General features: G+C 40.5%; 1 protein-coding gene across 3 annotated transcripts in view; it reads left to right on the forward strand.

The window, feature by feature from the left end:
• The window catches only part of MTDH (metadherin), an 85,255-nt gene that overhangs the window by 3,238 nt on the left and 58,483 nt on the right, over nt 1-23,534 (forward strand). For all 3 annotated transcript variants that reach the window (XM_030937559.1, XM_010385628.2, XM_010385631.2), the window contains exon 2: nt 13,694-13,795. In XM_030937559.1, coding sequence (XP_030793419.1) covers nt 13,694-13,795 — 102 coding nt within the window. The remainder of the gene's footprint in view (nt 1-13,693; nt 13,796-23,534) is intronic.

The following is a 23,534-nucleotide window of genomic DNA, read 5'->3' on the forward strand; positions in this document are numbered from 1 at the left end:
TATCCCAGTGCGGTGGTGCACACATGTAGTCCCAGCTATTCTGGAGGCTGAGGTTGGAGGATTGCTTGAGCCAGGAGGTGGAGGCTGCAGTGAGCCAATTCGAGGCCCTGTCTAAAAAGGAGGGGAAGGGAGGGCAGTAAGAGCAAGATAGTGTGAGAGGCCTGAGAAACAACAAAAGCTCAGGATTGAAAGAAGACAACTGTGTCAGCCTGACAGGAATGGGAAACTCTAAAATTGAGTAAGGCATTTTACCTTGCTCTGTTCAGTGTATCTTGTTTACAAATTGAAAATCTTAGTTGAGTTAAAACACTGCAGGGTTCTTCAAAGTGTTATCCTTGGCTACTTGCATTGAGAGTCACCTTGAATGCTTGTGGAAATGCTTGGGCCAGGCGCAGTGGCTTATGCTTGTAATCCCAGCACTTTGGGAGGCACTGGTGGGAGGATCGCTTGAGCCCAGGAGTTTGATGCTGTAGTGAGCTATGATCAGGTGACTGCACTCCATCCTGGGGAACACAGCAAGACTCTGTCTTTTAAAAGAAAAAAAAAAAAGCTTGTAGATTCCTGATCTCTGATCTTTTCATTCCATTATTTTTAGCTTTTTCTTAAATCATTCCAAATTTTGCGGCTCCTGTTTTCAAATTTTTCATTTGTAGAGTAAATAGTGGCTAAATCTGTATTTACCTCAACCTGTTTATAAGCAATTTCTGAAATTATTTTATCAATTTGTTTTTTATGCCCTAATAAAATCATGCCATAGATCTTTTAGGGTATGAATTACAGTTTGTTTCCTAATTGACGGTGGGGGAGGGGGGCACTTTTTACTGGGCTCAGTTCTTGGCATTTTTTCTTTCCCTCCCTACCCCATTCTTGGCATTTTTGGAAATAATTATATGTATTTTTCATGACATCTACCTCAGAGTCTGTATTGGGCACTCAATAAGTACTTTTTCACTTGATTTTTAATCTGAGTAATGACTTAGATTGAAGTGAAGTCTGTGAAAACTGGTCTGTAACAATTGGCTTTGAATTCCGGAAGCACATAATTAGGATTAATATCAAAGAAAATTGTCTCTTTTTTTTTTTTTTGAGACGGTCTTGCTCTATTGCCTATGCTGGAGTGCAGTGGTGGTTATAGCTCTCATAGCTCACTGCAGCCTCAAACTCCTGGCCTCAAGCCATCCTCCTGCCTTGGCCTCCCAAAATGTTGGGATTACAGGCATGAACAACCAGCTCAAAAATTTATTTTAGGGAACAAGTTATTTGCATATTAGTGTAGGAATGTTCATAAAGATTTGCTATAGTGTAATTTTCATATCTCTAAGCTCAATGAATAAAATAATAATTCCTTTTGTTTGCTACCAGATAGCCTTGCACAATGCTTGGGACTCAAAAAAAAAAATAATTGTTGAATGCATAATATAGTAAGATGTCCAACAAAAGTATTTGTACATCGTACTCCTATTTTTCATGACTGGTAAATACCTATGTGAGCCCCTTTTTCTCTTTATAGTGGAAAATGGCTGTTTGCCTCATCTGGCTATAATTTTGTGAGGTGAAGGACTGCCTATATGATGACCCCATAAGATTATAATATTGCATTTTTACTATACCTTTTCTGTGTTTAGATACACAAACACCATTGTGTTACAGTTGCAACAGTATTCAGTACAGCAACATGCTGTACAGGTTTATAGCCTAGGTTTGTGTCAGTTTACTGTGTGATGTTTGCACAAAGATGCATTTATCAGAATGTATTCTCCTCATTAAGCAATGTATGACTGTGTTCTAATAGTATGCAGTGGTTTTTGTAGTCAGTACTTCTGTTCTAGTTTCACTGCCACTGCCCTACTTTAGGACTTTATTACCTTTTGCTTGGACTATTCTAACATCTGGTTTTCCTGCTTCCAGTTTCTTTTTTGCCGATCTTTTCTACCCACTCATGCGAGTTGAGTCTTTTGAAGCCTAACCCTGATCATATGACTTTGATGTTCACATTGTTTCAGTAGTTTCCCCATCACCTGTTGAACAAAATCCAAAATTCATGACATGGCACTCAAGTCTCTTCATGATCTAACCCTACCTTAGGCTTGTCTCTCACCATTACTCCTAAGACAAGAAATCTCTTTGGCTAGATTTCTGTGTCTCTTTATTATTATTTTCATTTTTGTTGTTGTTTTTTATTTTTATTTTTTTTTGAGACGGAGTCTCGCTCTGTCGCCCAGGCTGGAGTGCAGTGGCCGGATCTCAGTTCACTGCAAGCTCCGCCTCCCGGGTTTACGCGGTTCTCCTGCCTCAGCCTCCCAAGTACCTGGGACTGCAGGCGCCCGCCAGCTCGCCCGGCTAGTTTTTTTGTATTTTTTAGTAGACACGGGGTTTCACGGTGTTAGCCAGGATGGTCTCGATCTCCTGACCTTGTGATCCGCCCGTCTCGGCCTTCCAAAGTGCTGGGATTACAGGCTTGAGCCACCGCGCCCGGCTGTTGTTTTTATTGTTGTTGTTTTTGGGGACAAGAGTCTTCACTTTGTCCCAGGCTGGAGTGCAGTGGTGTGAACACAGCTCACTGCAGCCTCCACTTCCCAGGCTCCAGCAATCCTCCCGCCTCACCCCCTCAAGTAGTTGGGATTACAGATGCACGATACCACACCTGGTTATTTTTTTATTTTTTGTAGAGATGAAGTTTCACCATGTTGCCCAGGCATGGTCTCAAACTCCTGAGCTCAGGCAGTCCACCTGCCTTAGCCTCCCAAAGTACTGAGATTACAGGCGTGAGCCACTGCCCCTGGACATTGTTTTTATCTATTAAAAGGCCCTTCTTTCTGTCTACCAATTTCTTTTTTTTTTCTTCTTCTTTTTTTTGAGATGCAGTCTCACTGTGTCACCCAGGCTGGAGTGCAGTGGTGCGATCTCAGCTCACTGCAAACTCTGCCTCCCAGGTTCACACCATTCTCCTGCCTCAGCCTCCCGAGTAGCTGGGACTACAGGTGCCCGCCACCACACACCCGGCTAATATTTTGTATTTTTAGTGTAGATGGGGTTTCACCATGTTAGCCAGAATGGTCTCGATTTCCTGACCTCGTGATCTACCCAGCTCGGCCTCCCAAAGTGCTGGGATAACAGGCGTGAGCCACTGCGCCCGGCCAATTTCTTTTCTTATTTTTGTTTTTAAATTTCTTTTCAAGACAGGGTCTGGCTGTGTCAACCAGGCTGGAGTACAGTGGCGTAATCTTGGCTCACTGCAGCCTCAACCTCCCAGGCTCAAGTGACTCTCCCACTTCAGCCTCCTGAGTAGCTGGGACTAGACGCACACTACCGTGCCCAGCTAATTTTTGTATTTTTTGTAGAGATGGGGTTTTGCCATGTTGCCTAGACTGGTCTTGAACTGCTGAGCTCAAGTACTCCGCCCCGCCTGCCTAGGCCTCCCAAAGTGCTGGGATTGCAAGCGTTAGCCACTGTGCCCAGCCTCTCTCTACCAATTTCCACCTGTTCTTCAAGGCCCAGCTGTAGTGCTGGTTCAACTGTAAAGCCTTCCCTAGCTCCTCAGCTAGAGTTGTATATTGTAACACCTAGCATAATGTTTCGTGTTTAGTAGAAACTATGGAATTGCCTTTTTAAAAAATTTTTTTATTTATTTATTTTTTGAGCTGGGGTCTCACTCTGTCACCCAGGCTGGAGTGCAGTGGTGTGATCTTGGCTCACTGCAACCTCTGCCTTGCAGGCTCAAGTGATCCTTCCACCTCAGCCTCCCGATTAGCTGGGACCACAGGCACGCACCACCACACCTGGCTATGCCATATTTTTTGGATTAGTATGGTCTAATATCACCATTTCATGTGGTTCTGTCTAATAATCATTCTGCAAGTATCTGAGTGTCTGCCCATTACCCATATTAGGAGCACAAAACGCATTACTAGTGGTCACACACGTAAAAGGTATATTGTAAATAGTACTGGAACAGATCAGCGTAGTTGATTTTCTTTATCTGCAGAAATTCTATAAAGTTCCCACTGAATTAGCAAGTACTAAACTAGTGCTTCTAGGGAAAATGCAAAGTTAGGTCCAAGCCTCTGGTCACAATATTTTCACCAATACCATATATGATACATAGTCTTGTTTTATATGTGTTTCTGTTTAAAGACATTTAATTTAGCTGATTCACATAATTGAACTCACGGCCAACAGCACTAGAACTCATGCCTGAACAAAGCTTATCTAATGCATTATTTTCTTTGTAAGGTATATCACAGCCTTCTTATGCTTAAGAATGCTAGGCAGCACTTCAGCACTATAGTTGGGGACCATTTTAAACAGCAGAATCACTAACAAAAAGCACCAAAAAAATGCAAAATATGTGGCACTAAATAATCCTCAGAAAGGATCCTTATTTACAGTGATGAGAGCTGAAATAAGAAGGTGGAATCTTGACCTCAGCTGGGAATGTGCCTGCAGAGTGACTTTGCAGCTCTGTGCATGTGCATGTCCACAGATGACCGTGAAAGTACCTCAAGTATTGATTTTGGAGTTACAAATAAATTTTAGTGAAAAGGTAAATTCACTAATACAGAATCCATTAATAATAGGGAGCAACTGTATATTAGTCTCTATCTATATCTACACTGTTCTGTCATCTCCAGAACCTCATGTCTACATGTATGCTTGATTTCTCTGATTGGGAGTCTGATATGTATCTCAAACTTTTTAAAAATTGTCTCAAACTTTTAACATCTCCAAAACAGAACCTGTTATTTCCTGCCTTCTTCCAGTCTTCCCCATTTCTGTAAGTGGTAAATTACTCTACCATCCATTCAGTTATTCATGCCAAAAATAGAAGAATCATCCTTGATTCTAATCTTTTTCTCACCTCCTCATATCTTCCTCACCTTATATCTAACCCATCAGCAAAGTACCATCAATTTTATCTCCAAAATATATATTCAATCTGACTACTTTTTCTAGTGTCACCTTAGCTCCCCTAACCTGCAGCAGTAGCCTTCCTTTTACTGCATCCAGTCCTTTCTCAATGCACTAGTAATGAGGTTTTTCAAAGCAAATCACCATGCTGCTTAAAACGAGCACTTAGTAGCTTTTGCGTTTAAAATCCAAACTTCTTTCCATGGCCTGTATGGCCCAGCACCTGCTTTTCTTTTTAAGCTGAATTTGAGTGAGTTTCCTGTCATTTGCTATTCGGTTCTTCAAACTCTTTCACAACCCAGCGTCTTTACATGAGCTATTATTAACACTTTTGGAACAATCTTTCCCTCAGCCTTTAGTTTTCACCTTAAAAGTCACCTTCCACGAAAATCTTTTCCTGATCACCCTATTTGAAATTTAGACATCCCTTTCTATTTTCTGTCTCAGCCCCTTAGATGTTTCCTTCATAGTGGTTATCACAGTCTGTACATTATTTGTTTACTTACCCATTTACTTTTTTTGGGTTCTCTCCCCCCCCAGATTGTAAACCAGTAGCAAACTGCTTGGCATATAAGTGCCTTTGGTAATTATCTGTTGAACTGAAAGCTGAATGAAGTGGCTAAAATAACGTCTCACAGTTAATTGGATAATCTGTCATTGAATTAAATAAATTTGTCTCAATATATTCCCAATAGAATTGTGTTTTTTTATTCTTAGGTAATGGTTTTGCTGGTAATATTAAAAACAAATCATATCACTTACCACCTATAGAGTTTTCTTTTTTCCTTTAAGTCACTCTTTGCCAGTTTTAATTCTTAATAGGATAATCAACCAGACGCGGTGGCTTACACCTGTAATCCCGGCACTTTGGGAGGCCGAGGCGGACGGATCACCAGGCAGGAGATTGAGACCATCCTGGCCAACATGGTGAAACCCCATCTCTACTAAAATCTACTAAAAGTACAAAACTTAGCCAGGCGTGGTGGTGTGCACCTATAGTCCCAGCTACTCAGGAGGCTGAGGCAGGGGAAACACTTGGACCCGGGAGGCGGAGATTGCAGTGAGCCGAGATCGTGCCACTGTACTCTAGCCTGGCGACAGAGTGAGACTCCGTCTCAAAAAAGAAAAAAAGAATAATCATTTGCTCAAAAAATTCCAAATGATAGGTAAAACAAATATTCATGATTTTACAGAAGAGAAATCTTGAGATTCAGAAAAATTAACTGACTTATTCAAGGTCACAGAGCAAAGGAGTTTCAAAGGCAAAACAGTATCCTAATTTCTAGTCTAAGAACTTTGTTATTTCCACTATACCTCTCTGGTTTCGATGGCATGTTCCAGGATATTAAATTGCGTTCAGAGAACAAATTAAATTTTTCCAGTGAGTTATAGCTTTATTGCTTTTAAAGTTTCGAGTCAGAAGTTTCTGCTGAAAATTATTGTGACCTTACAAAAGCTCCAGAATTTTGGCTCCATTTGTTTGGTTATGTGACAGGATTTTTTCATCTTTTCTTTTCATTCTGCCAGAGGCCTAACGGAAAAGACCTTTATACAGTTCTGACAGAAAAGACCTTTAGTAGTTGTGCCCATCTTAGATACCAAGAACAACAATAAACCCTATGAACATTAATTTTAGTTGTGCTTTGGCATTATTGGTTAGTGTACTATTTCGCAAGGCTGTAAAAGCCTTGAGAGTATTTTTAAATCATTATTCAAGCGAAATTCAGAGACATAAGTGAGGAATTGGTGTTATTTCATCAGTTTTAAAATGCACTTTTTTTTCTCTCCAGCTATGCTAGTAGTTTTCAAACCTTTCCATGGAATGACAGGCTTCCCAGAAGGCATCCATCAGAATCTCTTAGATGTCTTTCTTCTGTCTAAGAAAGAATTATACAGATGTGTATTTGCTGTTTCACTTGTAGTCCTTATCATACCCATCAGATGTAAAATATTGAAAACCAATGCTTGTATTTAGTTTTTCAGAAATCATCTTTGGCATGTCTTGGCAATGTGACAGTTATTATCATCTCCCCATCATCTCATAAAGGTAACCCTGAGCATACCTGCTTCAGTCAACAAGGAGACAGTTTGGAATCCTGAGTTGAAATTTTGGCTGTTTAGAAAGCACAAGGATCTTTACCACTAAAGGAAATATCTCCGTATATAGTGAGGTTTTGCAAATTTGAACCATAGGTTATATTTGTAAGATTGTTCTCTCAGTTATTAAGAGTTTGAAATTGGGATTTAACTGTGTCTAAAGCTATGGTTTATGTGTTTGTTTAGTTTATGTAGTTGATATGTGCATAACATTTGGCAGGGGAAAAAGTTTTTACTTTCAAACAAACTGACAAGAAATTGTTCCATCTTGAATTGTGTAAGAACGTTTCACAACTAAAACAAACTTACCAAAACTAGGTCTTGTCCATTAAATGAGATAATGCATGTAATGTGTCTAGGAAGTACTTGGAAATTATTATTGTTAGACTGTCTTATAGTCTAACCTATCAGCTACAATGATGCCTCTTCTGAATTTCCTAATTTCTTGCCTTTTATCTTTTTTTTTTTTAATTATAGTTTAAGTTCTGGGATACATGTGCGGAATGTACAGGTTTCTTACATAGGTATACATGTGCCATGGTGATTTGCTGCACCCATCAACCTGTCATCTAGGTTTTAAGCCCCGCATGCATTAGGTATTTGTCTTAATGGTCTCTTGCCTCTTACCGTTTTTATCATGAGGATAATATATATATACTATGCCTCCTGTATGCTCAGTATCACTTTTAGCCAGTAAAATTGAGATTCTGGCCACGCACAGTTGCTCACACCTGTTATCTCAGCATTTTTGGAGGCCAAGGCAGGCGGATTGCTTGAGCTCAGGAGTTTGACACTAGCCTGGGCAACATGGCAAAACCCTGTCTCTACAAAAAGTTAACTGGGCATGGTAGTGTGCTCCTATAGTCCCAGCTACTTGGGAGGCTGAGGTGGGAAGATGGCTTGAGCATGGGAGGCAGAGGTCGCAGTGAGCCCAGCTGAGATCACATACTACTGCACTCCAGCCTGGGTAACGGAGCCAGACCCTGTCTCCAAAAAAAAAAAAAAAAAAAAATGACTTTCCAGTGTTTGTCCAGGGTGAAACACATTTGGGATCTCTATCCTGGTCTCTCAGCTTGCTTTCAAAACCTATACTCTTGAGAGTGTGAGGGAGAGTATACCTTTTGTTTTGTACTTTACTATGTGTTATTGTATACCTGTCTTCCTTTACTAGGTTCTAAGCTTGAGTGCAGGCATTGAGCCTTACTTGTCTTTGTTTCAAAGTGTTAGGGTTCTACATATCACTCTACTGAGTGAATATTATGTAATTTTCTTAGAAAACAGCAGCTTTTTAAAAAGAAAGATAGCATTACAATGCTGCTTCTAGAGCAAGCCTGGATTATTTTAAGCCTCTGAGATGATATATTTGCTTATTATTTTTAATCCATTAACTTCCCAAAAGAATTTGCATCTGGAGCATTGGACCTGATGGATGCCTGTCCAGGCCCTTTTGACCACCAGGACTTAACATTTATCTGAGCTTGTTAATATAAAAAATGGCCCAAATGCTTGAACGTGGGAATGAAGGACATAGACCATCATAGTTTTGGAGAGAAAAGGATATTAGAACAGAAGATGAGCCAGGTGCAGTGGCTTATATCTGTAATCCTAGCACTTGGGGAGGCCAAAGTGGGAGGATTGCTTGAGCCCAGGAGTTCAAGACCAGCCTGGGCAATATAGCAAGACCTCATCTCTACCAAAAATTTAAGAAAAATTTTAAAAAGGGAAAAGCTGTTTCTGGAGAAGTATGCTTTCCCATGCTCTGTCATTTGGTGTAATTCTAACAAGAAATTTGTAAGATAAAATACGTATTTTTCTCATATTTACAAATGATGAAATTAAGGGTTAAGTCAAGGAAAATGCTTAAAATCAGTGATTAAATATGGAAGCCTTAATCCCAGGTTTGTCAAACTCCAAAGCCCATGGTCTTCTCATATTCCATTTTTTGGGGGAAATTGGTAGACTGCCCTTCTAGTTTCTAAACCTAAGAAGTGTCTAGGTCATTTGAATAATGATCTTTACATGTTGCGGCTAGAAATATAGTTTATATAACTAAGGGTTCTATGTGATTTCATTTTAGAAGTCAGTGTTAAACCTTATATATGTTTACCTCAGATACAGGTTCTTTTGCAAGTTGGAATCAGTTTTAACAAGTGAAGAGTGCTGAAATGAAATCTATTATTAAGCATACTTTTTTTTTTTTTTTTTTTTTTTGAGACGGAGACTTGTTCTGTCGCCAGGCTGGAGTATAGTGGCACGATCTCGGCTCACTGCAACCTCAGCATCCCAGGTTCAAGTGATTCTCCTGCCTCAGCCTCCCGAGTCTGGGACTACAGGCGCGCACCACCACACCCAGCTAATTTTTGTATTTTTAGTAGAGACGGGGTTTCACCATGTTGGCCAGGATGGTCTCGATCTCTTGACCTTGTGATTCGCCTGCCTTGGCCTCCCAAAGTGCTGGGATTACAGGCGTGAGCCACCGCACCCGGCCTGTTAAGCATACTTCTTATTCAGAACTTTAAAACTCCTTGAGGCAGAAACTCTTTTCATACGTCCTTGTTCCTACAGTCCTTAGCCTAATGCCTGGTACTTGAGTACCAGGAATTGAGGCCAGGTGCGGTGGCTCACACCTGTAATCCCAGCACTTTGGGAGGCTGGGACAGGCGGGTCACTTGAGGCCAGGAGTTCTAGACCAACCTGGGCAGCATGGCAGAATCTGCTCTCTACTAGAAATACAAAAATTAGCCAAGCATGATGGCATGTGCCTAATGCTGAGACCTGGGAATCACTTGAACCCAGGAGGTAGAGGCTGCAGTGAGCCAAGGTCATGCCACTACACTCCAGCCTGGGCGACAGAGCAAGACTCTGTCTCAAAAAAAAAAAAAAAAAAAAAAAAAAAATTTATGGAATTGTATAAAATTAATAAATTGAGGATTGACTAGCATGAACAATTTTATTTCCTTGAAATCAAGAATCATGGAATAAGTTCCTTCTCTTCTGCTATGTGGCCCCCTCTTCCATTCCATTTTCCTGTTATATATAGATATCCTCATTCTGGTTTACTACCACCCCTGCCAGTACATACTGGCTCTTTCATGTATGAAACTGTTCTTTCATGCATGCATTTTGAAAAAAGAAAGATCCAGGTGTGGGGGGTCGAAGAAAATTATAACAATAAGATAAACATGGTGATGTCTACAAGGAGTTTATCCATCTAAAAAATGATTCTATCATTTTTCTGTTACTGGTTGATTTTCAACAAGTTTGAAAGACATCTTTAGTCTAACTTAAAACAAGATTGTAAGCTATATATGAAATTAACTTTGATTGGCTCTGGTGGGGAAGACCTTAAAGTTCTTGAGAGAATTTTAAACTGGGGTACAATGAGAGGCCCATGTAATTGCTAATCTATAGAAAGCCACCATATAAAAGTTCCATGATCAGAGAAAACTACTTTTTTTTTCTTTTTTATTTTTTTTCTTTTGTTGAGACAGGGTCTCACTTTGTTGCCCAGGCTAAAGTGCCATGGTTCAGTCACAGCTTACTGCAGCCTTGACCTGCCAGGCTGAAGTGATCCTCCCATCTCAGTGCCCCGAGTAGCTGGGACTACGGGGGCATGCCACCACACCCGGCTAATTTTTTAAATTATTTTTTGTAGAGAAAGAGTCTCTGTGTTACCCAGGCTGGTCTCAAACTTCTGAGCTCTTGCTGATCCTCTTGCCTTGGCCTCCAGAAGTGCCAGAATTATAGCCATGAGCCACTGCACCTGACCAACAGTACTTTTATATAAAACCCATATTGACAATCACAAGGGTAGATACATTGGATTTGATGTTTAGGTTTGTAATTAGTTACTATTCGTGTAAGTAGAGGTATATAATATGCTCCCATTTAGGGATTTGCTAATTTAAATATGATTAGTGATTTTCCAGGGCAAGGCCTTCTCAACCAGCTGTTGGCAAAATAAAAGGACACATTGGTTCTCCTGTATAAAGGAGAACCACCTTAGTGTATTCTTTTTTCCAGCAACCGAAGAATTACATTGACTTTACTTTTGGGATAGGAGGCTTATTGTTTCATGGCATCAGGCATGTGTGGGAAGTTGCTGATGACTTCTGGAATCCCAGTAATGATGAAAGTGATATAAATTCTAAGAGTTTAGTAGAAAATTGGGAGAGCTACACAGGTCAGAGAGAACCGCTGCTGTTAGAGCTATTATGTGGGTTGATGTTGCAAAGAAGGAACTAAAATTGGCACAGATAGGAACGTGTGAGCACCTTTGGCTTGCTGATCATTTCAGAGCCTATGGAAATGGGAACTGAGTGTTCCTGAATCTATGGGAATGCAGTTGGTCACTTTCAGACTTTGTGTTGTTTGAAAGAAAAGAATGTTTCATATTTCATTTGGGAGGCTACATCAATATCGTTTGCAGTTGGTCTCAAATAAATGGCATTGAACTTGTTGGTGAGTTTTTAAGACAGTTTTTGACCGCATAATTTCTAATCTTCCTAGTATTTAGTAAATAAATCCCAATGACTCAGTGTCGTTTAAATGAGTGAAATGGAGGTGGTATATGGCAGTGTGTAAGTGATTATGATGGAGAGTTTCCTGAAGGGATTAGTTAAATGAAGTTTAGCAGATGTAAGTTTTGTGAGTTGCCGGTTGAAGAGATGGGAGACTATGGACTTGAAGCTGCAAGATTGTTCAGTTGGTGTAAGTCTTACATGGAAAAGTGTGGCCACAGGAAAGTCAGAAAAGGCAAGTTTGGCCAGAGAAGATAGTGTGAACTAAAAGTAGCATATAAGAATAAGATGATGATATTAGAAAGTAAAATTAAACCAAGTTTTGTATTCCTAATGTAGATACGGCCCTAAGTCCGCATTTCATTCTGAAGTTTCTTACCTTTGCCCACATATGCATAAATACACAGAAGGGAGATTAGAAGAGGCAACATTAGAAGTGGCAAGACAGCATAGAAGAAAGCAAGCCAAATCAAGAGTGAGAAAACCTGGTTTTAGCATTAGCTGTCTGACTTTAACAAATTGATTCAGACCCAGCAGATTAAATTTGGGTTAATTAGGAATTTAACCAGCTAAAAGACAACTTTTGTTTTGATTTTCTGCCACAGATCTTTGTAAAGCCTACAAATTGGATTTGAGAATATGAATGGTCTCCTTTTTCAACTTTGTAGCCCTGATCATTGTTAACAATTGCATGTTAAGTCATATTATAGAAATTTTGAACACTTTGTATTGTTTTCTTGAGTATAGCTCTGCCGTAATGAGTAGGTAGCTGGTAAAAGTGTGTTCTGCAAGACCTGAAAATAAAGCCATTGAAACGAGTATATTAACTGACTTATGTGTTGAATTTGAGGGGCCTGCACAAGTGAAAAGATGTTGTAGGATCCAGAAAGACAGTTAGAGTAGAGATACCTAGGCCCCATTCTCCCAACTTCTCAGTCTGGTGATGGGGCGCAGAAATTATTATTTAAAAAGTAAAAAAAGAGGCTGGGCACGGTGGCTCACGCTTGTAATCCCAGCACTCTGAGAGGCCGAGGCGGGTGGATCATCTGAGGTCAGGAGTTCAAGACCAGTCTGACCAACGTGGTGAAACCCCATCTCTACTAAAAATACGAAAATTAGCTGGACGTGGTGGCTTGCGCCTGTAATCCCAGCTACTTGGGAGGCTGAGGTAGGAGAATCGCTTGACCCTGGGAGGCAGAGGTTGCAGTGAGCCAAGATTGCACCTTTGCACTCCAGCCTGGGCAACAAGAGCGAAACTCCGTCTCAAAAAAAAAAAGTAAAAAAAGAATGATTCTGGTTAAAAACCAGATTTGGAAATCACAGACTTGAGTCTACTCATGAGCATCTCTAAGTGCTATCTATCATTTTATTTTAGGAATGTTAGGAAAGCTTCTGTATCCTTTTTTAGGCTGTGGAAATGGGTTGGAAAGCTGCTTACTCCCAGAACAGTAGAGCCATGAAATTACAGAATTAGAGGTTCCGTTAGAGATTGCCTAACGTTCATTTGTTTATGTATCATCTATGGCTGCTTTTATGCTACAGTGGAGGAATTATGTAGTTGCAACAAAGACATATGGGCCAAAAAAATAAAAATAAAGAACAAAGACATATGGCCCTTAAAACCTAAAATAGTTTCTGTTTTGTTTTGTTTTTGCTGAGGACTGTTGATGACAATCAGTAAAATATTTTTTTTTCTGAACTTTATTTTGCCGTACAGCCTGATTATGTTTGTAAATAAAATATTTTCTATTTGGCTGTTTACAGAACAAGTTTGCTGACTTTCGAGTAGATCATACCTGTCACTTTATAAGCCTCAGAGACGAGTGAAATATTCCGAGATTACACAGTTAATTGGTGGTCAAATTGCAAACAGTTTCATTCTCCTTTTAACTGTCTCCATTCCATTATTTTTGTTACAGGGACTGATACCTTGGTGAGATAAGAAAATTTGTGGTACAGAATTTTGCTTATGAATGTTACATATATATATGTGAAAACATTAGGAACAATAATCTACCAACTCTTAGATAACATTGGTGTACAAAAACTTTTTAAATTTAGGTACAGAGGTAGGATTTGATTGTAGTATATATGCTTTCCTGCGTATAAATCTTTGCATCAATCTGCTAAACAGTTTGATAATATGATACTTTTTGTTGCCTGTACAGCCAAATGGGCGGACTGTTGAAGTGGCTGAGGGTGAAGCTGTTCGAACACCTCAAAGTGGAACAGCAAAGCAGCCACCAGAGATTGACAAGAAAAATGAAAAGGTAAGTTTGGGAGCATATGAAATTGTATGCAAGGCTCTTAATAGAATGACATAAAAGGGTGATGCTTTTCTGTTTCATAAGATTGTATGTGTACCCCTCATTTAAACAAAACTCTGAAAATCTGAATTAACCATAGTGGATGGGTGGTAAAAGTTTAACTGGGATGTTTTTGTTTTTTTAAAAGAAAGTTGTATCACCAAATATTTTAAACATTGCTGTGGCAATACTAAATATTCATTATGTCAAAAACCATTCACAACTTGAACATTTTGTGTAAGTTTCCAGATACATAACATATGTACCCTTTATTCAAAAACAGAACTGTGGAATTGTGTTACCTTTGTTAATAGGGCACATCTAGCATGAAAACCTTAGCACAATCGTTCAGTGGTGTTTAGTGTTGAAATAGATTTCTGTTGTGTTGGAAACGTAATTGTCTGCTTACTAGACATAGATTAACTTCATTTAACAAAAGAAAATGTGGGCCTGGTGCTATGGCTCATGCCTGTAATCCTAGCACTTTGGTAGGCCGAAGTGGGTAGATTGCTTGAGCCCATGAGTTTGAGACCAGCCTGGGCAACATGGCGAAACTTTGTCATTATAGAAAATACGAAAATTAGCCAGGCACGGTGATACGCACCTGTAGTCCTAGCTACTCAGCAGGCTGCGGTGGGAGGATCGGTTTCAGAGAGCCAAGATTGTGCTAATCCACTCCAGCCTGGGCACCCAAGACCCTGTCTCAAAAAGAAAAAAGATATAGATGTACACTTTCATTTGGATGTGAAATTTTCCAAGTATCATACCACGTAAATGGTACATTCCTGGGATTTTATTAATTTTCCAGTTGCTTGGTGTCAGAACTGACTCATTTTTACTTAATCTAGCTTGGAAGTAGGCAAAATGAATAAGAAATTCTTAACAGTAGTTCCTTCTACTGTGAAAAAAAGACTTTTCATTCAGTTCCCTTTTGTACATTGAATTACCCTCCTTTTCCTTTTTTTTTTTTTTTTTAATGTAGAGACAGGGGTCTCACTGTGTTACCCACACAACATAGTCTTGAACTTCTAAGCTCAAGTGATCCTTCTGCCTCAGCCTCCCAAAGTGCTGGGAATATATGCATGAGGCACCACATCCAGCACCCCTCCCTCCTTTTTAAAAAAATCCCGTCGGCCGGGTGTGGTGGCTCAAGCCTGTAATCCCAGCACTTTGGGAGGCCAAGACAGGCGGATCACGAGGTCAGGAGATCGAGACCATCCTGGCTAACACGGTGAAACCCCATCTCTACTAAAAATACAAAAAACTAGCCGGGCGAGGTGGTGGGCGCCTGTAGTCCCAGCTACTCGGGAGGCTGAGGCAGGAGAATGGCGTAAACCCGGGAGGCGGAGCTTGCAATGAGCTGAGATCCGGCCACTGCACTCCAGCCTGGGAGACAGAGCCAGACTCCGTCTCAAAAAAAAAAAAAAAAAAAAAAAAAAAATCCTGTCTATGCTAGCCCCTTTTCAGGAAAAAAAAAAAAAAAAGAGAGAGACAGTCACCAATAGGTAAGTAGTTTCTAGGAACCACAGTGCAGCAGCTCTAGCTTCTTGGAGTAGTGGTATGAAATGGTTGCTACTGGCTGGGTGCAGTGGCTCACGCCTGTAATCTCAGCACTTTGGGAGCCCGAGGTGGGCGGATCACCTGAGGTCCGGAGTTCGAGACCAGCCTGGCCAACATGATGAAACCCCGTCTCTGCAAAAAATACAAAAATTAGCTGGATGTGGTGGCACATGCGTGTAATCCCAGCTACTCGGGAGGCTGAGGTAGGGGAATGGCTTGAATCCGAGAGACGGAGTTTGCAGTGAGCAGGGATTGCGCCACTGCACACCAGCCAGGGCAACAGAGCGAGACTCTGTCCCAAAAAAACAAAAAAAGAAAAAGACATGGTTGCTACAGTTTCTTAATGCTTCCGATTTCAAAATGTCTTTGAAGAAGTGGTTTAGCCACCAAGACAACTGTAGGCAGAATGGCTTAAAATGAAGGATAGTTTTGGGAAATAATTAAATTTATGTCCAACTTTGTGTTTGGCAGAAAAGTAATGACTTGTGTTAACAAGTAAACATGTAACGTAAGGAGTGTGAGTTTATAGAGTGACTCGCTGATATGCCCAATATAGATTTACACATCTCCGACCTAGTGTCTTCTTTTTTCTGGTCTTTCTCTCTATTAGTGAATAATGTATACTTACTCCTGCTTCTACTCCCTGAATTACCCTGAAAATTTTGTAGTTGCAATAATTAAGAAACTACCATTAACTTCTTAGTGATTAATTTATATAAGTTGAATGTGACAGGGTATAAAATCACAGCTTAAAGTTTATAATCATTACTTTGAAATGTCTTGTGGTAGGAAATAATTATAATAGTTGACATTTACTTAAGTATAATCTGGCAGGCACCATGCAAGGTGAGGTATGTTTGTATGTATAAATATATTTACATATCTAGTAGGGACAGCTTATTGAGTACTTACTAGATACACTTTTAAGACTTTATAGTCGGGGCCGGGCGCGGTGGCTCAATCCTGTAATCCCAGCACTTTGAGAGGCCGAGACGGGCGGATCACAAAGTCAGGAGATCGAGACCATCCTGGCTAATACAGTGAAACCCTGTCTCTACTTAAAAATACAGAAAACTAGCCGGGCGACGAGGCGGGCGCCTGTAGTCCCAGCTACTCGGGAGGCTGAGGCAGGAGAATGGCATAAACCCAGGAGGCGGAGCTTGCAGTGAGCTGAGATCCGGCCACTGCACTCCAGCCTGGGTGGCAGAGCAAGACTCCGTCTCAAAAAAAAAAAAAAAAAAAAAAAAAGACTTTATAGTCATTAAAAAATAATTTATAGATATTTCCTTATTTTCACAAGGGCTCTGAGGTGATGGTATTATGTCCATCTTACAAATGAGAAACCTGAGGCTTAGGTTACCTGAGCTATTGAAAGTATAGTCAGTTCTAACCCAGATCTATCTGACTTCAATTCAAAGTCTTTACTTTTTACTGCCTTATATTATTTCTAATGCTCTCAGAAACTCTGCCAGGCAGATAGTTATAGCCCCATTTTACAGATAAGGGCTCAAGTGCCTAGAGAAATTTTGTGTTTTAATTAATTTGATACAGTTGGCCGGGCACAATGGCTCAAGCCTGTAATCCCAGCATTTTGGGAGGCTGAGGCAGGCGAATCACCTGAGGTCAGGAGTTTGAGACCAGCTTGGTCAACATGGTGAAGCCCCGTCTCTGCTGAAAATACAAAAATTAGCCAGGCATGGTGGCATGTGTCTGTAGTCCCAGCTACTTGGGAGGCTGAGGCAGAAGAATCACTTGAACACAGGAGGGGGAGGTTGTAGGGAGGTGAGATCGTGCCATTGCACTCCAGCCTGAGCGAGAGGGTAAGATTCCATCTCAAAAAAAAAAATGGATGCAGTTTCTGGACTAGGATCTGAACCCAGCTTATTCTGATTCCAAAAAGTTCTTTTTGTCATTTAACAGTGCCGCCTTTCAGTTGCTGTTGCTTTTTCGGTACAAAGTTTCTACCTTTGGTTTCTTGCCTGTGCTACTTAATTTTTCAAATAATAATAAATGCTACAGCTCATGGCTGGTGTTCTGTTTTTGCCATCCAATTTTACACTTTGAATTTGTGCTTTTTAACTTGGTTAGGTCTAGGTAACTCTCAATTTTTTATGGTATTGCACTATGTGTGTATTGCACTTTGTGTTTTAAATAGGTGGTGTTTTTTAGACTTACTTTCTTTCTTTCTCTTTCTTTCTTTTCTTTCCTTTCCTTTCCTTTCTTTTCCTGCCTTTCTTCCTTTCCTTTCTTTTTTTTTTTCTTTCCTTTCTTTGTTCTATCACTCTTGTTGCCCAGGCTGGAGTGCAATGGCACAATCTCAGCTCACTGCAACCTCTGCCTCCCAGCTCAAGCAATTCTCCTGCCTCAGCCTCCTGAGCAGCTGGGATTACAGGCACACACCACCACACCCAGCTATTTTTTGTATTTTTAGTAGACACGAGGTTTCGCCACGTTGACCAGGCTGGTCACGAACTCCTGACCTCAGGTGATCCACCCACCTCGGCCTCCCAAAGTGCTGGGATCACAGGCGTGAGCCATCACACCCTGGCCTACCTTTCCTTATAAAGAAATACATCTTAGATCTTATGCACCTTAATAAATATTATCATATTTTTGTTTTTGCTCTCTAAGCCATATCTTGGGCACTTTGAGAAGTACAATTTTTGTCTGTAGAGTAGTTGTACTCTTAAGCTGTGATATTGATTACCTTGCCATATCACTTGAGTAAGCCTTGTGGATAAAAGTTTGCCTAGAAACTGTATATGACAAGATCTTAGATCTATAAAGCAAGTTAAACTGTCATAGTTTTCTGGTTCTTTATTTGGGTTTGAAGGTCAGTGTTTCATTAGAACTAGTCTCTAGTAGAGTACACATAGGACCATTAGCCAGACTGAATGCATTGTGCTAATAGATGCTAAAGGTAATAAAAATGTAAGATATGGCCGGGCTCGGTGGCTCAAGCCTGTAATCCCAGCACTTTGGGAGGCCGAGACGGGGGGATCACGAGGTCAGGAGATCGAGACCATCCTGGCTAACACGGTGAAACCCCGTCTCTACTAAAAAATACAAAAAACTAGCCGGGCGAGGTGGCGGCGCCTGTAGTCCCAGCTACTCGGGAGGCTGAGGCAGGAGAATGGCGTGAACCCGGGAGGCGGAGCTTGCAGTGAGCTGAGATCTGGCCACTGCACTCTAGCCCGGGCGGCAGAGCGAGACTCCGTCTCAAAAAAAAAAAAAAGTGTAAGATATACTTACCCTCAGATTACAGTCTAGTTAAGGAAAGGCAAGCAAAGAGAAGATATCTAGTAACATAAGGCATTAAGTGCTGGGTATTCAGGGGAGAAAGGTTATCCTCCTTGGGTAGCCAGAGAAGATTGACTTAATTAATCTCTGTAAGTATAGGAATGGTATTTCAGTAAGTAGGCATGGGGAGACAAGTTTTAGAAAGGAAGAGAAACAAATGAACACAACCTGACATTATTTAGATTAAACAAATGGACATATTCAGACATAAGGGGAAGCCTTAGACAAGTTTGACTGGTCAAGATAGGGTAAGCATATGATAAAAACTTAGATATATTCAACTGGCAGCAACACTGATGATTAATGAATCAGTTTTGCATCTCTGATTGTAAAGGTCTTAATGTAGAAATATAAAGATTGCTAGTGAGAGAAACAATGGAAACAAAATGTGTGAACTTCCGTCACCACCAAATTGTTAGGATGAAGTCAGTGATATCCACTGAACCCTGATATCATTTATTACAAGTATTAATAAGGTCTTACATTTTTATGATGCTATACAATATACAAAATATTTGTACAAAACGTTTTCACATCTCTTAATCCTGATGAACGACTCTGAGGACATTATCATTTCTTTTACATAGCTCAATAAAGAGTTTTGTGAATTGTCCAGGATCACATAGCTGATAAGTAACGCTCCTTCAATTTCTCTAAGGCAGCAGTTTTTGAAGCATGGTCAATGAACCCCTAGAAAGGGACCCTAGGGACCCTTTCATTAGGTCTCTGAAGGCAAAACTATTTTCATAATAATTAAGACATTATTTGCCTTTTTAACTATGTTGATGTTTGCACTGATGGTGCAAAAGCGATAATGGGTAAAACTGCTGGCTCCTTATCATGAACCAATACAGTGGCATCAAACTTCCACTTATTGTATTCTTGTTTTGGTTTGTTTTTGAAACAGTCTCACTCTGTCGCCCAGGTTGGAATGCAGTGGCACGATCTCACTCACTGCAGCCTCCGCCTCCCAGGTTTAAGCAATTCTCCTACCACAGTTTCCTGAGTAGCTGTAATTACAGGTGCCCGCCACTATCCCCCGGCTAATTCTTGTATTTTTAGTAGTGACGGGGTTTCACCATGTTGGTCTTGAACCCCTGACCTCAGGTGATCCATCTGCCTCTGCCTCCCAAAGTGCTGGGATTATAGATATGAGCCACCACGCCCTGCCATTTTGTTTTGTTTGAAGAGACTCACTCTGTTACCTAGCCTGGAGTGCAGTGGCACAGTCATGCTCACTGCAGCCTTAACCTCCCAGGCTTAAGCAATCCTTCTGTGTCATCTTCCCAAGTAGCTGGGACTGCAGATGCACACTACCATGTGCCCAGCTAATTTTTTGTAGAGACAGCTTGCCTCCCAGGTTCAAGCAATTCTCCTGACTCAGCCTCCCGAGTAGCTGGAATTACAGGCGCCCACCATCACGCCCAGCTAATTTTTGTATTTTTAGTAGAGATGGGATTTCACCATGTTGGCCAGGCTGGTCTCGAACTCCTGACCTCAAATGGTCTGCCCGCTTCAGCCTCCAAAGTGCTAGGATTACAGGCATGAGCCACCGCGCCCGGCCGTAGATCTTCCAAAATGTTAAAACATTCCATTAAACAACATATTTTTTAAAATTACATTTGTTAATATACCAACTAACGTCACCAGAAATTTCTTACGTACTGGTAAGTTGTCAAGCTCATGGTAGCAGACACAAATTTTCCAAATTTCATTATTTTTTTTTCTTTAATATAGAGACAGGGTCTCGCTATGTCACCCAGGCTGGTCTTGAACTTATGGGCTCAAGCAATCCTTTTGCCTTGGCCTACCAAAGTGATGGAATTACAGGTGTGAGCTACTGCACCAGCAAATTTTCCAAATTTCTAATTTTCACTTGCCAACAAAGTCATGTTATCATTTGCAACAAATACTATCAGCTTCCTTTAAGTGACAAGATAGCCTTGTTCATTTTTGAGAAAATGTCTGCAAATACGCAAGTCTGAATAATCACGGCTTGTCTATCAGTCATTCTTTCAAGCCAAAAAGGAGTAATATGAGTAAGTGGCTAATTTGGCACACAAGCCATTGCATAAGTGTTTTTCCTCAAGACAATCATCAATCTTCATTTTGCAGCATACTTTATGCATATATTTCATTTCATCACACAGAATAATTAAAAAGCCTGTGTTTAAGAATTGAGATTTAATGAAGTTAATAATAATTTTTGCTGCTTCATTAAGGACACTGAAATGAAACTAGCTTTTTTTTTTTTTTTAACTGTTGAGTAGATGGCAGTAAAGAATACAATGATATGCCTGTGATCCCAGCACTCTGGGAGGCCAAGGCAGGTGGATTGCTTTGAGCTCAGGAGTTCAAGAGTAGCCTGGGCAACATAGTGACAGAGTGAGACTCCATCTCAAAAAAATAAAATAAAAATAAAAATAAATGCCTGAAACTGGATAATTTATAAAGAAAGAGGGTTCAATTGTCTCGCGTTTCCACAGGCTGTACAGGAAGCATAGCAGCATCTGCTTCTCAGGAGGCCTCTAGGAGCAACCCATGGCAGAAGGCAAAGCATGAGCTCTCTCTGTTGCCCAGGCTGGAGTGCAGTGGCACGATCTCAGCTCACTGCAACCTCCACCGCCTGGGTTCAAGCGATTCTCCTGCCTCAGCCTCATGAGTAGCTGGGATTACAGGTGCCCACCACCACGCCTGGCTAATTTTTTTGTATTTCTAGTAGAGACAGGGTTTCACCATGTTGGCCAGGCTAGTCTTAAGCTCCTGACTTCAGGTGATCCTCGTGTCTTGGCCTCCCAAAGTGCTGAGATTACAGGCGTGAGCCATAGCGCCCAGTGGGGGATAACATTTCAATATGAGATTTGGGTGGGGACACAGATCCAAATCATATTGTGCCTCAGTCAAAATAATGTGTCACAGTAAATTGAATACAAACACAGATACGTGAATCCAACTGTCTTAAGGTAGACATTAAAGATATTTGCAAAATGTAAAATCTGCCACACTTCTCGCAAAAATGTTTTGTTTTGAAAAAGATATAGGTATCATTACATAACGTATAATTTATGATTATTTTGTTATAAATTAATGTATCTAAACAATTTATTAAATTTATATGATAAATATAACCCACATAAACAAAGGCTCTTGGCCAGGCACAGTGGCTCAGACCTCTAATCCCAACACTTTAGGAGGCGAAGGTGGGAGGTCAAGACTAGCTTGGCCAACATGGAGAAACCCCGTCTCTACTAAAAATACAAAAATTACCTGGGCCTGGTGGTACGTACCTGTAGTCCTAACTACTTGGGAGGCTGAGGCATGAGAATCACTTGAACCCAGGAGGCGGAGGTTGCAGTGAGCCGATATCATGCCTCTGCCCTCCATCCTGGGTGGTAGAGCAAGACCCCATCTCAAATAATAATAATAATAATAATGGCTCTTTGACATTCTTAATACATTTTAAGAATCTGAAAGAGTATCATGTGACCCAGAGGTATGAGAATTGCTCTGGGAGAGATCAGTGTCTAGAAAGTAAAATACAAAATAATTTTGAGGCAACGTGCGTTTAAACAAGTATAAGCTAGAACAGCTCTTAGCAAAACAGAATTATCTGCATGCCCAGAGAGTTTATATACATGTGTATTTTCCTTCCATAATGCATCTTAGAAACTATAGGTTAAAACCATAGGTTGGCAAACCATGGCCAAATCTAGTGCTCTGCCTGTTTTTGTAAATAAAGTTTTATGGGAACACAGCCACACTTATTTATTTATCATTAGCAGTTTTTTACTATAGCAGTGGAGTTGGATAATTTCAACAGAGCGGCCTTATGATCTGCAAAGCCTAAAATATTTACTGTCCGGCTCTTTTTTTCCCCCTTCCTGAACCTATTAAACTCCCATTGTAGTCCTTTGGAGTCTTTAAATGTTTTATCTGAGTGCTTTGATATGTTCTCTGAGCCTTGGACTATTAACCTTTTGGGTTCTCTTGTGCCACAGAATTTATACCTTCATCATTTCTTGGGTTCCCACCCAAGGCATTAGTTTTCAAGGTTCCCTTTAAGGTAAACAAAACTGTTTTTCTGTAAAAGAGAATACCATACCAGGAAAACCATATTTATCCCTCTAGACTTTTCTGTCTAAACTGCAAATAGCGGAACAGAGACCAGAACCAGGATTTCTGCCCCAGTCAGTCATTTTCCCACTATACCATGGCTTTACCTCACACAGGAAGTGGCAAGAGGGGATTGAAAAACAGTGAAATGGCAAATTTGGTTTTCAACATGCTTAGATTGAGGCAAGAGTGGGATCCTCATACTGGAATTAATTTATTAGTTTGTCGGGAATATAAGAACCGTATCTGGGGAAAAGTTCAAAGCTAGATAAAAGGAGTTCTTAAGAGAGGTTCCTTGTAAATGTCTTAAGATTGTGAGTTTAGTCATGCTGCTTGTGCTGTGTACCATGTCTTATGAGCCCACACCAGACATATTTAAATAATTTAATGACTTGGATGATGGATCATGTATACAAAGATAATAGCTCAGAGGTTTTAATTGAGTGGAGGGACCGAGTAAGAGTTAGGTAGACAGGGCTATATGTAATTAGTCTAATTTTAGGCTCTTTCATTGGTTACTCATAAATTAACTGAGTATCTTCTCTGTGCAAGGTACTACTGTAGGCATTAGAAATACAACAGTTGATAAAACAAGAGCCACTACTCTCGTGAAACTTAGTCGGGAAAACAACTAAAAATATAAGCATGTATTCTCTACTATCTGGTGGTAAGTGCTATGAAAGAAAACAATTAGGTCAGGCATGGTGGCTCACATCTGTAATCCCAGCAC

Source organism: Rhinopithecus roxellana, chromosome 9 (assembly GCF_007565055.1).
Source record: "Rhinopithecus roxellana isolate Shanxi Qingling chromosome 9, ASM756505v1, whole genome shotgun sequence".
Lineage (NCBI taxonomy): Eukaryota > Metazoa > Chordata > Mammalia > Primates > Cercopithecidae > Rhinopithecus > Rhinopithecus roxellana.